The sequence below is a fragment of the Coturnix japonica genome, chromosome 10 (assembly GCF_001577835.2).
Source record: "Coturnix japonica isolate 7356 chromosome 10, Coturnix japonica 2.1, whole genome shotgun sequence".
In the NCBI taxonomy this organism is placed as follows: Eukaryota; Metazoa; Chordata; class Aves; order Galliformes; family Phasianidae; genus Coturnix; species Coturnix japonica.
In genome coordinates, this window is record NC_029525.1 from 7,307,669 (window position 1) to 7,324,248 (window position 16,580).

The following is a 16,580-nucleotide window of genomic DNA, read 5'->3' on the forward strand; positions in this document are numbered from 1 at the left end:
CCTGGAAATAAGTACTTCCACTTTCATACAGCAGCCATTCAGCAGCTTCATGCTGTGCTGAGTTGGCTTTACCTCCCTATCAGTAATGCATCTTCAAGGCCATAATGCAAAATAATAACAATAATCTGGCCAGAAGAGGTTAATAAAGATTCTCTGTATATTTTTTTCCCTGTGGATTAAGCCTTTTGGAAAGCTTTGATCAAGAGACAGGAAGAGTATGTAAGTGGTAAGATGCACATTATGCACAGGGATATGTGAGTGTCACAGAGTGCTGCACACTATTGTTTTAATTTGTTTTTTGAAAGAAAATTGAAGAAATTCACAACTAGAATTCTTGTGTATAAATGGAGTAATTAAAAGCATTCTGCACTTGAATATCAGAAAGATCTTTCATGAAAAAACTAGCAATAATGTAATTTTAAAAATGTGAAGTATGGATTTCCCTTTTTGTTTCTTGTTTTTGGAGAAGGCATTAATCTACTGGCAGGCAGTAATATCTACAGTATGGACTATCCAATAGTATTGTTCTAATGTGCTTTATATTTTTTAGAAGGACAGACAGGATAGGAGATGATGTTTACTTAGTAAGTACCAGATCTGCAGTTGGGCCCTCTTTCCTAATTCCTGTAAGAAAAATGTATTTAATAAAAAAAAAAAAAAAAAAAGAGAGAGAGAAAGATGCTAATAATGCTCATTGACTGATTAAACTATTCAATCCTACGTCACGTTTTGTTAAAAAGAAATGTGGGCTTTGTGGCTAGAGAGGAGATATGAAGAAGAAAAAGCAGTATATAGTGATAGAAGAATTAAAGATGGTTTGAGGTTACATTTTCCTTTTCATAATCCTCCTAAGTTTTACTGAAGCATATGCTCTGAGCTTTGCAATAAACACTGTGTGGGATTTTATGGGAAATAATTTGCTTGTAGCAGAACCCATTGAGACAAATTTAACAAGTTGGGTATTTTATTATACACAGTACACAGAATACATGGACACATTCTGGTATAAATCATAACTAAGATTGAGACAACTGCTTTAAAATTGAATGAATGTTTCATTGCACTAATGAAACAAAAATGGGATGTCCTTTGAGAATGTAATTTGTTACACACTGCCGTATTTTAGTTGAGAGAAGTAGGGAAGTCCCTCCGGGTGAATAAAACTGCAAGGTATATTGGGAAAAAAATCACTGAAAATTTTCATTTTCCTGTCTGGAGTAATTCTGTCCTCATGGTTATAGAGAGGGATGGAAAATGGAGTTTATAGTGGGGTTTGTTTGTTCGTTAATTTAAAATCTAGAAAAATCTTAAAACAGATTTAGACTTTTACAAGGAGATAAATTGTTTGGTTGTGATTCACAAAGGGAGTGGAATGAACTTCATTTGCACACAGCTTCCCACAGTGCAGCAGTTGGCTCCTGCTCCTCTGGGTGTGTGGTTCCTATTTCTACAGAATGAGCTGTGCATGTCACACATGTCAGTATTAGGACCTATTACTGCATTTAATGCAAGAATTTATATTACTTCAGCTTCCAGTGTGACTTGCTCCATGCTGAATTATTTCAAAAACTCCTTTCCAACTTCCCTGTGATGCTACATTCGCTGTAGAATTTCACATTTTTCAGGGTTACTGTCTTAATCTCTATTTTTAAAATTAAAATTTAATGGAAACTTAGTGTGGCATTCAAATGTCAGAAAAGGACATGCCATGAGAAATTAGGTGCTGACTAAATTCATCAGTAGAATATTTTCTTTATTTCTTGTTTGCTTATTTTTAGTAAGACTAAAGACTATGAAAGGACCAGCAACTGATGTTCTTAGACCCTGCAGTAAATTAGTGTTTATATGGCCTGAGTAATGTTTTGGGGAAGAAAAAAACAAACAGAAATGAATTCAATTTGGAAAGCTAGGTTTCTAGGTGGACTTTAGGTTGGTTTGCATACAGTCAGGATGGGAGGTAACAGCAAGGCAAGAGTTTTTCAGAAAACAATCTGGATGCCAAATGAGAATTATTCAATAGTGTTCACACTGTGGCAACGAAGGCAAACCCCATAGCAGGCTCTATGAACAAGAGTATCACCTGCAAAACCTGAGGTCATCCCTGTGCTCTATTCAGCATTGGTAACACCAAGGGCACAGCCCCAGGCTGGCTCCTGCCTGCTGGTACACTGCTCCGTTGCACTGCTCTCATCCCAGTGTAAGGGAGGGTGCTCCATACAGTCTGGAGCTGGTTTGTTCCCTTCTTTCCTTGCTTCTAGATGATTGGAGCAAGTACTGCTACTATTTCACCTGCTATTTCATGAATACCTTTTGCATTTTTTGTATTAGTGAAATAATTATTTCCTTTTAGGCTAGCATCAAAATACATGGAAAAAACCATAGGTATTGAATGAGGATGCAACAAAGGACTGTTAATCACAGATGTCATGGAGATGCACAGGACTTGTGCACCTTTTCTCATGCCAGAGCCGGGGGAGGGTTGACACTAAGCTAACAGGGACTTGTCCAGACAAACAAAAGGAGATATCCCCAGTGTGTACAACATAGAGCCTCCCATGTTAAAGAAAGTCAGGATGTTGGGTGTGAAAATTTTAGCCATTTAAGGGAAGAGTGGAAAAGTTTGTGGAGCAGAAATATCAGTATATTAACTGCAATTTTATTTAGATTCAGGTTATTTTACATTTTGAAATGAGCACTTAATACATTTATGTCCTGTAGCCAATCTTATCTACTATTTTTGATTGAAAAATAATTTTTGTTGCCCTATCAGCTTGTTTTGAAATGTCACATACTGAGTGACAAATGCATCATTGCTTTCTCTGCAGGCACACTGTCCTCAAATTATTAATCCCTCTCATGAATTAACAAAGCATCTTATTAAAAAAATATTAATTCGTTGATTCACTTCTGTTCTGCAAGCTTTCTCCAATATGTCTGCCCTTGCAAACTGGTGTAAAGAACAGGTTACTTAGAGTCTGGCAAGTGATGGCTCATTCCTGAGTGAAACAAGGCTCTTTGGACTTCAAGCAGAACGTGTAGAAATAAGACAGTGATCAGCTGTTGCCATGATTAGTACAAAATCACAAAGAATTGCTTATCATTTTGCAGCACTCTCACACAAAGGCCATTCTTTCGTAGGCTTATCACAGATGAGTCTGTTATCTTTTTATGGAAATAATTTGTTTGGTTTTCTTTTTTTGCATTTGAAATATTTGGAAGCTGTTTATATAAAAGTTTCATTGAATACTGTGATAGCAATCATTTGCAATTCTAAATTTTACACCTATTTTGCCTGTATTTTTCTTTTTAATGCTAGAATATAAGATGGTCAAGTTCAGTAAACAACTCTTATTAATATGTATCATGAAAAAATTACTGCAGTTCTCAATACTGATTCTGTACAAGGAAGATGTACCTCATGTTAATATGTTGTTTGAAGTCATTTGCCTCTGTGAAATTTATTCTTTTCCCTTATCCTGTACACTATTTTAAGTATCAAATTACTTCTCACTGAAAAGTACTAGAACATAATTGGGGTCATTTTTTCAGAAATGGCTATTTCCTATCTTTTTTCTCTGATTTGCAGATTTGGGGCTTATTTACACTCTAGACATTTACAACACTTTGGCTTCACAAATTATCTTTCAAATGGAATCAGAAGTAATGTTAAGATTCATTTAAATCCAGTATAGGACAGGGTGTGCTCAGAATGAGTAAAGACTATACTTTTTATGATTCCATTAGTTCTGAAATTCCACTGATGTCTTGGGTATGAGAAATTCAGAGCTATGAGAAATTCAGAGCTATATTTCCCCTATTGACATTTGAACATAAAATTCAGTAAAGTAGGTGTCTATTTAAATGTAATTTTTACAATTTTTTTTTTCAAGAGTTATATAACGCCCTTTTTTTTCATACTTTATTTGGGCCAGACTGTTCTGTTCTTTTCATTTTTTAACTCAATTTACTTTGTTCTTCTGTCTTTTATTATGTTTTTATGGTACCTTCCTCTTCAAATTGAGCATGTAACTTGATGTTAAAAAAAAACCAAAAAGACCTGAAGGCATCTGCCTAGGTCCCTTTCATACTCACTTACATAACTTCATAAACCAGGGTACCATGAAGTTTATTTGCTGTATGGCTCGTTCCTGTCAAAAATCTGCTTCAGAGGTGAATATTTTGCTTCAGCACCGCATTACATATTAAATTAAGCACCTTTTTTGTTGTTGTTGTTCTTTGACTGGAATCAGCTGACCTTAGCTAAACTCATATTATGTAGCTTCTTACAACTAGACCCAGGAAAAACTCAGTCATCTACTGAATTCAAATATTATTCACAGCTCATCCTAAAGTTGGGAGTTTTCCATTTCAAAAGGCTAATTCTGAATTTTTGGTCAATGTTATTTTTTTTTTTTTTTAGAGAGGACATCTCTTGTGACTTTTCCTTCTCTCTAGAGGTGCTGTTTTATGCTCTGTTTTCTCTCTCAGAATTCTCTGTTGGAATTTTTCCTATTGTTCTACTTCAAGAGTCTTCTGACTTATACATTCATGCTGCTGTAATGGCTCAATCTATCATTCAGCGCAATAGAGCTGAGTACTTGATAGGATGAACTGTTTTAGAAAGTGTTGTAATAAATTTGGTACAAACCAAATCTCTATGCACACTTGAGATTTCCAGGTTTTTTGTTTGGTTGGTTTTTGTTTTGAAATGGGAATCCTCACCTTCAGACAGTCTAGCTGAAACTTATTTAGATGTTGTAAAAATCAGAGGAAAACACAAAGATCTTTGGAGACATTTTTTTCCTGCATGTGTCATAGCATTTTCATGAAAAATAACATATTTTATTTCTTGTAAGTTATTCTTCAGTGTCAGTGTTCCTCATGCAGGTTATTTTGTCAACACTTTCACGACAGAGTTATGAACTAAAATTCCTCCTTATGTGGAGAGGTCGACCACTGATGCAAGTCCACTGACAAAGTTGTAAGGTTAGAAATGTAACCCATATTCCTGCTATTTCTGGGCAGTCTGTGTGCTTAGTTACCATCTCTGGCAGATAATCTTAGCAAAATCTACTGTTTAGTTTTTAATTTGCTTTTTTTTTTTTTTTTTTTTTTCCTTCCCTATATGAGATGTACAGTGTTTCTATCACAGATTTTATAATTATGTTTTAATGTTGCATTTTCAAGGATCTACCTCCACAGCTGTGGGATGATTGATTCAAATGGATTCTGGGTAAATGTAGGAGTTGAGTATGATGGGAAGTTTTGATGACCTGGGATCAATAGCTGCAAACCAAAGGAATGTACAAAATAACAAAGTGGGATGTGCAAAAGTCTAGGACTTTGCATACTTTTACAGATACTAATAAAAAAAAAAAAAAGTCTTTATTAATACTGGTCACCACTGTTTCCTTAAGAAATGAGCTCAACTGAGAGTTTTAAGGGGACTGAATATTTGAGATTTTGTTCTTAGTCTGCTTTTCTGTAATGCTGCTTTGGGTTCATAAGAGCAGAAAGAGCAGAAGGGAAAGAAATGAACACTGTCAAAAGAAATACCCCTAAACTTTTCAGGACAAGCTGTGTGGAATTTATTTGAAAGCCGAGAAATCTAAGAAGTTGTATACTGATAAATAATTACTTCCATGATAATATTTCCCTACTCAAAAATGAAAATACTTTTAGCAATTAATTAAAAAAAAAAATATCAAATTTGACCATCTCTAAACTGCAGTTCCACCTGTATTCTACTGCATGTTGAGTAGCAACTGATTTTATTGTGCATTCTAGCTTGTTATATTCAACATATTTTCATCTTAACATGTTTTTTTCTTCCTACTGTATGTCTCTGCCCATTACTAAGCCAGCTAACTAGCCTTTGATGTTGTATGCTAGATTCTTTCATGAAACAGAATAGCACTTTTTATGGTTATGAAATAATGTTCGTATTTTAGGATCAAGCCAGTGCCTCAAACTTGTCCCCAAATGAATTCTTGTCTATATACTTTTCAACAGTGTTATGGCTGAATATAAGTATTTTGAGTTTGGGTTTTATTTCAGTTATCACTTGTGTTTATAAAATACATCTTCAACATTGAAATACCTGCAGAATATCAGGAAGTCTTTGTTTCTGAATATAAATTACATCTCTCCTTCCCCTGTTCTTATTCTTTATTGCTCCAGTTAGTGTACTGAAGCATGACAAGAACTCAAACCCCGCCAACTTCCAGGATGTGGAGGATGCGCCTGACAGATATGTCTTAGAAGAGTCTGAGAGTCCAGGTGAGAACCGTTTAAAGACAGTTACTAAGTATCAAGTGATAAATCTGACATAGCTTTTGGTTGGGTAAAAAAGGCACATTGTAATGCCGTTTCCTTTTTAGCAGCTGCAGTGTCAAATTAACGGTCACCTCTAGGGGTCACAGTGTTATCCTTTCCACTTTCATCAAGAATTCAGGTCTTAGAAAGGATAAGGTCTTTATGACCAAAAAGAAAGCTGACACAACTAGTTCATTATAATTAGTTTTGGACTACACTTCTTAATTAATATATGTGCAATGTCTGACCCTTTGAAGATAGAATGAGGTTATGAAAAATTAGAAGCACTGTATATACTGCAGTTAAACATACAGTGGACATTCAAGTACTGTATCTCTGGAGCAAAGCAAATTAGTAGCATTAAATATCTTGATTCTTTTCTCTAAATCAGTTCACAATCATTATTTCATTTTAATGACTCTTAACATTGATTCAGTTAAATACAAGAACATCCATAAAGTGCATTATTTTTGGTGACCAGAAGATTTATCTTCATGTAGTATCATTATCTTCCTAGTTATGGAATATCTAAGAAATTCATTAAATGAATCCCAAGAGGAAACAAGTATGAAGTACATCCAGTCACAGCTGATAAAAAACATTCTGTGCAACTAAATATTAAAATCTAACAGTCTATGAGTTTGACCCACATACACCATATATGAAACCTGCACATAGTACTCATTAATGAAAGAGTTAAACATCTTTCTTCACTCGGTATTTTCCTTCCCTGCTTTATCTGGTTTCTGTGTACCCTCTTGCATCTTTGTGTGCTGATCCGTGTATCATATTTTTGATTCATCGTCTCTGTGGCCTGTCAGCTTAGTTAAGAGATTTCCAAATCTTGCAGCCTGTGCTGACAGGGGGCAGCTGCCAACAGTCCCCTGATCCTTCCCCAAGGAACACTGCTGAGATTTAATTTTCAGTCAAAGGGTGCAGTCTGAAATCCATGTCAGGTCCCCTAAGTCATCTCAGAACCCAGAAAGGACCCCTGTCTAGGGGATTATATTTCAGCACACTCCACTCCTCCAAGATTCCTTGGGAGTTCAACTGCCGTCATATACCTGATTTGAACCACATTCCTTTTTCATCTTTTCCACAGAAATGAACACAAGCATACGTTAGAATAATTGAAACCAATGAATTGTAAGTCTGTATTCATTTTAAAGCCACGCTGGCTTGAATTCACTGCTGTACAGCAGAAGGCAGTATGAGATTTAGAAATAAATATGTAATCTACTTGGGAAGGAGACCAGTGTAATTTCTTGGTCATGACCACCTCGAACTGTTTGTGGTGCATGGTACATCCTTCAGAAACCATCTGTAGTCCCTTCTACAATGATTCTGTGTGAAAGCGTGTGTTGTCCAAGATCTGACCTGTTCTAAGGTGAAAAAGAATTTAAGCAAAGTGATGTGAAAGTGTTGAGGTGAGAATTAATGTACATTAAAGATAACATTAATTTGAACCTTGCTTTAAATTATTCTGAGTGGCAAAGTGCACACATTTGGATGGAAACTTGAATACCAGTTCTACACTCTGCATGTCTATGTGAAGTAATGGAAAGGATAAAAAGCTGTCAGGAAGTGAATGTTGGCTAGCAAAAATACATGTTGATAAAGCATCTAAACTTAAAAACTGAGTTCCGTGCGGTCCATCTGACATCATTAAACTGGTAATAAACAATGAATTACTCTGGCTTTTGTTTCTGACCATTCCTGCATTTTAAGACATCTTGTCTTATAGGTCTGAAAACCTCAGGAGATTTCACTACTGGTCTCACTGCTTTCCACTGAGAATTTGTGGCTTGGTTGTCATGGAGACATCGTATTTCTCCAAGAATTGCTCATATTGATCCGTGGACAGGCGTAAATGGCCAGGCGAATGTGAGGAGTAAAGGGGGTTGGGCAGTACTATAAAATGACCAGAGGTTATGGGTCGGAAATAAGCTCATAGCAAACACTTAGGTAAAGAGAAAGAAACAGTTTCATTTTGTTTCAGGATTTCGTTTTTGCACTTTATGCCATTGTCTTCTTTCGCTATAGACTGAAAGAAACTTGTTAGTCACTTGTCATGTCAGATCTTTGGTGCTTGTCCTGACACAGCTGTCAGCCTTCCAGCTCTGTGCAGTTCAGGGACACACAACAAAGAGCCAGGAACATGAATTATTTATTGCTCCTTGTGTGGATGAAATTCTGTGATAAGAAATTAAGACACTTCTGACCGAAGTGCTTGTTTGAAAGGAGAGATTTGATAACGGACTACATTCACTTAAAACTTACTACTTACTTTTAGTAGCAAACACTGAAACAATAATATGGGTAATGTGGGTATTCAGTTGGGTAAGGTTTTCTCTAGTGTTTCTCAGGTGTTTTGACTTTGAAATGGATCTTGGAATTTAAGAGTGCCTGGAAGGCCAGAATTTGATTTGGTGAATTGAGCTCTCTCATATTCAAAGTCAGGACAACTGATGGTCATTTATAAGCTTAAACTGAAGAGTTGTGAGTATGTTTGTTTTGCAGAATCTATTGCATATCACTTAGAATACATTATATGTCCAAAACTGATGTTAAGAAATATCTTCACTTTATTATATCTTCCGATGAGGAAAAGATGAAAGTATAACAACATACCAGAAAGGAACTCCAGCTATTTCTGGAAAGGGTTCCTTTTTGCCTCTTCTACCAGCATCAGTAAGGCTGGAGGTACACAGCCATTAGTAGACATATCTGTTTACTGTGCTTCCTGCCGGTGAAAAGTACAGCCTCTAACCTTGACATAAGAGTGAAAGTCATTTTCAAAGTGATCTAAATTTTCTAAAATCACATAAAGAGTAACCCTGCTTATTTTACTTTCACACTCTTTATGTGCCCATACATGTTCTTACTGCTCCAGAGGTTGGCCTCCAGCAGTCATGGAAAAAAGGCCTATGCTCAGATGGCAGGAATCCATCTGACTAACCAAGACCCCAATCTGAGATTTACCTGTGATTTCTTGTATTCAGTGTGTGATCCAAGCTACACTTAGGTAGGAAATGAAACCCCTCAACCTGCACTTTTCTCTCAGATAATTCACAGCAAACACTTTTCATGTGTGATGGACGCAGGTAAATGTCAGACTGCAGTTTCTTGTCTAAGTGAAATAGATTTTAGTTTCTCCCTTCATGTGCCTACAAGCTGCCATTATCTGTGATAGTGGCTCACATCTATTTTAGCCCTCACACAGAGGAGATACTGGGCTTCTCCCTCAGATGCCTAATAGTAGGTTTATCACTGCCATTTTCCCTACATGCTGAGGACTACTTCTGTTTGATATGCAAAGCCTGGGCTTTTCAAACTCTGCTCTGGCCTTGAAGATAATAATCAAATAGGAATTGCAACAGATTTTTGTAGAACTTAACTTTTAATCACACCAAACTACTTTAAAGATTTCATTGCACCTTAGAATGGTTCCTCAGTAGAAATAAATAATCAGAGTATTGTTTTCCATTTCAGCAGTCAAATTTTCCACAGTTACAGAAACCGAGAAGGAAGCTGAAATGGATCAAATTTAGATATCTGAGTTCTAGGTCTGAGCTATTCACCCAAATATTTTTGTGTAAACAATGGTGGAAAATTCACAACCCTAGAGGGCAAATAATCCTGTTCATAGGGTGTTGTTTAAGTTTTAAGGGCTCCGAATTTTTTCAGTTTGAGTCTGAGAGGAACACAGCAGGAGTTTACACAACTGCAGATGTTTTAGTCTCCATATGTGCTGCAGTCCCAGTAAAGAGGCTTCTGCAAACATAGCTCTCATGAGATTAAAAGAATAGATCTGAGTGGAAGTCAGGAGGAACAATGTAGGCACAGATGCCCCTTCACTCTTGTTTCCCCCAACAGAGATATTGCAGTATATCAAGCAGTACGTTGTTATTTCTTTGGTAGTGCAGAAAAATTGAGCTTGAACAGATGAAGCAAAACAAAATGACAGTTGAAAGATGTAGATTGGAATTCAAAATTTTTTTATCTTTTCGATGAGAACCTTGTAAACGATAAGAATAGCATTCGGTAGCCAGGAAGTGTGGCTGAGTCAGCTGGTCCCCTCTGCAGCTCATGACTGCTCCATGTGATATCTTCACTGCAAAAGCATCATAGATATTATTTTTTTCCTTCTTCTCTCAAGACAGAATGTGATTCTGATTATATGACAGATAACAGTAAAAATACAAACAATTTTCATAGTCTGTCATAGTTGCATGTCCTAGGTAGACCTTGGCACAAAGATGGGAGAGATCTTTGACTACTCCCAAAGTACAATCTGTTAGAGACGGAACTGAAGGAAATAGAACTGACAGTGTGGAGATATAACAAGAAGAGATACTCATCAGCTGAGTATAAAATATTAGGGTCTAAGGAGTAATTCCAGAAATTAGGCCCATAAGAATTTCACTGCATTCGATGTGTTGCCGGGTCCCATCATCATTCGGAGTTGCTAGTATTGAGTCATTGTTTGGTTTGGTTTGGTTTTACCTTGTAAATGAAACTGTAAAACCAAAAGATTACATAGTTGACAACAGGAAAATGAGTCTCTCTTTATGTCTAAGATATAGATAGGCAGAGAAATGACAGACAATACGACAAACTGAGAAGACAGCCATTAGACTGGGAAAGAACAGAGTGCTTCATGTACTCATAAGGAGTGCTGAATCTACAGAAGCAGTGTTTTTAATTTAAGTAATACTTTAAATTCAGATTGTAAATATATATAATATATATGCATTAATTGGGAAAAAGTAATGAAGCTAAAGCCTGATGACTGTGGTTACTGCTTACAAATTTAGCTATTAATGCCTTATTAATAAAGCTTCGTACTACTACTGTTTACAGCTAATATTGGATTGTTTCTCTTGAAAAAAAAAAAAAATATATATATATATATAAAATTTCAACATGCTTTTTCCATAGGAAATGCAAATAACCTATTAGCTTTAAACTGAAATTATGTTTTTCTTATCTTCTGGAAATCATTTCATTAAAAACAAAAAGATGAAGACAAGAGGACTGTTTTGTAGAAAAACTCTGAGGAAGGCTATGCATTCTCTTAAGCTATTTTGGATTCCATATTGCCTCATGTAATATTGCAGTTCTGATGTGAATAGAATAGAAACTTCCTGGATGTAGATTTGTGATTTTATTCTATTTTTTAACAGTACTGTGTTGGTGCTGAAAGTCTTAATTTCATGACAGAAATATAGATTCTAAATCTACAAGAAAGAATTTCAAATAACTTTTTTGTTTTTTGAACAAAATACTTTTCTATCTTTTCCAGATGATATGAAGTCACATCCCTGGATATCTAAGGTGTGCTCCTGTAAGGTGTGTTAGAAGATCCCACTTAGCTGGAAGAATGCGACAATGCACAAGATCAGCAAAGACATAAGATAAAGGTGGAATGGACATGGGATGGCTTATTGTGGTTATTATTTTATACCTTTAACACTTCATTTTCAGAAGAAATATCTTCCATAATGTCAGCTGTTCTTTGCTGATTTACTGAATTCATTCACACTTCTCTCACTAATAGATTTACAGTTATTCAATTTAATTTGATATTTCTAACATAGAAAATATCAAGTCCTTATTTTAGATGTTTTTCACTAGCTGCAGTAGTGATTCCTGACATTGATTGACTGTGAAAATCTTGCCTCAGTTTGAATATTCTTTTGAGTGCAACTAATTTAAATAATCAAACTTATTTTTTTCTCTCCTTTCTTCTCATTTTCATTGCCAATAGCATTTCAGCACTAAGCAAAATGAATAGCATTTGGCTTATTTGAAAAAATAGAGGGTTTTTTTATTTTATTTTATTTAAAGGAAAAAAGCACTGGAATATTTGGAAACAATAAAATATAAACAACTTTGTGTTCACAGATCTGCATGGGAAATTGATTTTAAGTCTGGTTGTGTCTAGCATGTGCATTTTCCTTTTATAAATACTGCCAGCAGTGTAATCTGAAGATAGGTGCTCCGATATGAAGATGGAGAAGCCCATCTGAATTCTCTACTGAAGTGATACACTTTGTTGAATTGCAGTTTGTGCTCATGGGGAAAAGAAGATACACATCTCTGTCCTTATAAAAAAAAAATACTGTGTTTGGAAAAATATTAGCAGTTCATTAGACTCATATATCACATAAAGTTCTGAGGGATTTCTGCTGGTCTGCCACTCTGAGCAGCACATTTGCTTTCTGTGTTACCAATAGTAGGAGGGCTAATGGAGTCAAAGAGGCTTGTAGATGATGTCATCTGGATTTGTACAATGGTGGAAATCACTGCCTGATATTATGCTTCCTGTTATGTTAGCCATAATCTGCTTTATCTAGTAAATTGGGGATTTCTTTAGCGTGAAAGAATTCTCTGGCAATTAATCCCTCTCTTCTTTCTGTGGGAATGTCATGGCCATAGGTGTGACCAAACCTGGCTTGAATTTGGCTGCAACATCATAAGAAGTAGAATTTGAATTGTCATTCTACTGAAAATGTGCCATTAAAATAGGCTGAAGCCCAGGGCAGATAATGATATTTAATTTTGTTTTTCTGGAATTATAAATACCATGCATAAAATGACATCTTTTATAGTAAAGCCAATGTGTTTTACAAATTTTGTATATTTCAGGAGGAGCTTTCATAGAATCATGGAATATCCCGAGATGGAAGGGACTCATAGGGGTCATTGAATCCAATTCCTGGATCCATGCAGAACCACCCAAAAATCACACCATAAGCTTTCCTTATTCTTAGGAGTCATTTTCATATATAAACCATACCTTTCATTTATACAGGCTTATATTTGAATTACGGTGACTTAAACAATCTAGATGTGGAGTGGTATGGCTTCCTTCTTTCATTTATCATGATGGATGTCTATAGTAATTTCACTTACGTGTTTATACTTGCATAACACAAGGTCTATGCAGCCAAGAGCAGCACATGCCTGCAGCTGATGTATACCCTGTTCTTCAACTTTGTGGTAAAATCAAAGATTAAAATATCAAGAAGGTGAAAATAAAGTTACAAGTACAATAACGGGAACTTACTGCAAGAAATTTGCAGACAGTAAACCAAATGTACTATAATGTTTGAACCTTGCTGTCTTCTTTGCCACACACCCTCATCAACAGTCATCTCTATTTTGCTGCAGTAATCTTCCACTGGCACTGAAACATACATTTCCCTTCACTGCAAACATTACTGCTTTGCATCAGTATCTACTGACTTGCACCAGCTATGTTCTTAAAACAAGGGTAGCAAGTCTCCTAAAACAATTTCTGCAAGGTATTCTTGATTTTGTGTTCAAAAAGGTGTCATAGCTCAAGAAATTGGCATTGTCCATAACACCCAGTATTGCTGTGGCAGCAATTACATTTGTGCAGCACAATATTTGATTGCTTGTCTTTAATTCGTCAAAGCAGAGCACATCAGCAGACTGCCAATACAGACAGCCCTTGGAACAGGTTGTGTGATGATGATTGGTGTTTGCTACGTGCTTATGTGTGCTTTGCACTAATTATAATTACGGTATCAGTAAGGTAAGTGATCTGTGTCTGGCTAGGATGGAGCTAGCTGGGCTCTGCTCTTGTATCTCCAGGCCTACAACCCCAAAGGCCATCAGGCTGGGCTGGGCTGAAGGTGGGGAGAAACGCAGCCAGGACAGCTGAACTAAACTCACCACAGGATATTCCATTCTTTATGATGTGATACTCAGCAATAAAATCTGGTTGAAAGAAGGTGAAAACGTTGGCATTCTCGAGAGTATTGAGGCCTTGCTTTCCAAGAACTGGATGAATATTTTTTCTCCTTTTGCTTCCACATGACCTTTGCATTTTTTTTTCCCTTTCATTAAGCTGCTCCTTATCTCAGCCCACAAGCTTTTCTTTTCTTTCATTGTATTTTCTCCCCCTGTGTTTCTAAGGAGGGGGAGTGAGAGAGCTATGGTGGTGCTGAGCTGCCCATCGGTTGTTAAGTCATCAAGGGAAGACAAGAATTTATCTTATTAGGTACATTTGTGTTCCAGTAAAATGAATTTATCTCCAGTGTGAATGCCTTTCAAGTAACCAGCTATACAGTATTTGCTCAGGACAAACTCATGCTTAGAAAAATCTTTGTGTATCAAAGTGATGATTTTAGAGCTCTATAGAAAAATACATATTAACCTGCAATTGTTTCTTATGGGCCATAATAACTGAAGAAATATTTGTGTACTAATGCACTCTGATGTACTGCTATTCTGTTCATTGTTATGGAGATTGATTTTACAACAAAGTTGCAAAGTAATTATGAACGTACTTCTCTGTAGTGTTACACTGAAGGAATCCTACCAAAGGAACTCACATACTATTATTTTAGAATACTTATCCAAATTTTAGGTGTGGGATAAAAACTTAATGGAAGCCTACACTGCTTAGGGAGCAAGGCCTTATTTTTTGCTTCCTCCAGAAGTCATAGGGTCTTTTACTCTTACTCAACATTAGGACATCCCACCAGTAAACAGGGCAGCTTGTCCCCACTTTAGCCTATGTTTTTATGTCTTGCTTATGCTTGCACTCTATGCCTGACTGGGCTGTGTCAACTGAAACACCAGTGTCAGTGCATGGAACAGAGGAGTAACAAGCAGCTCAGGGCAGGAAGATGGGTAAGATATCATGTAAGTTGGTGGCAAGCCACAATTATACCAACATTATCTCAGCACAAAATTGGCACTTTAATATGCTTTATGAAAGGGTCTTTCTGGAAAATAGATATTTGTCTTTCAAATCCTATTGGCAAATCTATAGTTATGGTTATAATTTGTTATATTAAAAAAAAAAAAAAAAAGAATCTACTGATTCTTTATTGTAAACGCAACCCTAATGTCATTGACATCTCTTTAATTTGAGGGATTTTGAATTTTCCAAATGATTCATACTTGTTAAATGATGGCTGATGGAGATTTCTGCCTGAAAACATCCTTAAATACTGAACCGTTCATTTTTGGCTCTAAACACAAACCATTACATTTTGAAATCTCATCTACTTCTATTCCTGGGTTGTATTTTTTTATATTTTATTAAGCAAGGTTCTTCTGTAGTACAGTGGAAAATGTCCTTAAAGTACATTGGCATAGAGTTTGAAATATTTGTATGAGATTCAGAGATAATAGAGTGAAAGTCTTAAATAAGACCACTAGGTAACAGAGCCACAAGCTGCAAAAAGCACCAGGAATCTATAAATGGAAAAGATTTTGCATGTCTGACTAAGCTAAAAGTGTTGAAAATTCTGGAAACAAAATAGGAAAGGGTGTAACAAAGAGCATCGCTTCAGATCTTTACTCTTTTTGAAAGAGCATGCTCTCTGAAAGCAAGCTAGAAGAGTGAGCTAGAACCCAAATCTCAAAGTCACAGCATTGAACAGCTAGCAGATATGCGCACTCCTGGTGGTTCTATGAGGGTTCTATAAAGACAAAGTCCTGCTCCTCATGTTTCAAATACTTCTGTTGAATTTTACAGACCATTCTTGTATGGCAAAAGCATGCAGAGGAATTTCAAGGATTGACCTTTACTCTCGCTCATGGAAAAGCCAGTATGAAGTGTAAGGCAAAGCTCTTAGTAGCATTACTAGAGACTCCATTGGTTTATGATTTGAGTCCATTGATCCCCAAGTAATTATTATTACAGATCCTTCAGCAGTATTATTTGAGAAGTAACACTTCTATGAATGTAATCAAAGGAAAAAAAAAAAAGCACAACAACTGAGAATTGTCTATTGAGGACCATGGGAAGTTTACTTCTTGAATTGCAGCTGCTGGAAGGTCTAAAGTGTGACCAGCAGCTGTGCTGCAGGACAAAGCTACCTCGTGTAAACACTGACTTCTTTGCATTCTGATGAATATGTGAGTCCTGGCTACGGTATGATCAGTAAGTACAAATACACCTGCCAATGTGAAGCAGCACAAGTTCTTAAACAGTGTTAAGTGTTAGGATATCTAAATATCTGCTTTTTTTGTTTTCTTTTGTTTTGTTTTGTTTTGTTTTGTGTGGACTGAATACATGATGGAATTGTTATACAGTACTAATTTAATTGCACTTGTCCTTTTATGTAGTTCTAGAAACTTTAGCTAAAGAACAGAGTTTTGCAGCCTGATTTTTTGTTAATTTCCTCACAATGTAGGGCTAAAAGCCATTTTTCTTCCTCCGGCAATACTCTCAGTAAGATAGCCAGGAAAAGTACCATCACTGGAATAATATATGTGGT

General features: G+C 36.1%; 1 protein-coding gene across 1 annotated transcript in view; it reads left to right on the forward strand.

The window, feature by feature from the left end:
- WDR72 (WD repeat domain 72) overlaps window positions 1–13,272 on the forward strand; it is a 96,127-nt gene extending 82,855 nt beyond the window's left edge. Inside the window, exons 19-20 of the mRNA XM_015873028.2 lie at window positions 6,181–6,279; window positions 11,621–13,272. Coding sequence (XP_015728514.1) covers window positions 6,181–6,279; window positions 11,621–11,676 — 155 coding nt within the window. The 3' untranslated portion in view covers window positions 11,677–13,272. The remainder of the gene's footprint in view (window positions 1–6,180; window positions 6,280–11,620) is intronic.
- The last annotated feature ends 3,308 nt before the right edge of the window (window positions 13,273–16,580 follow it).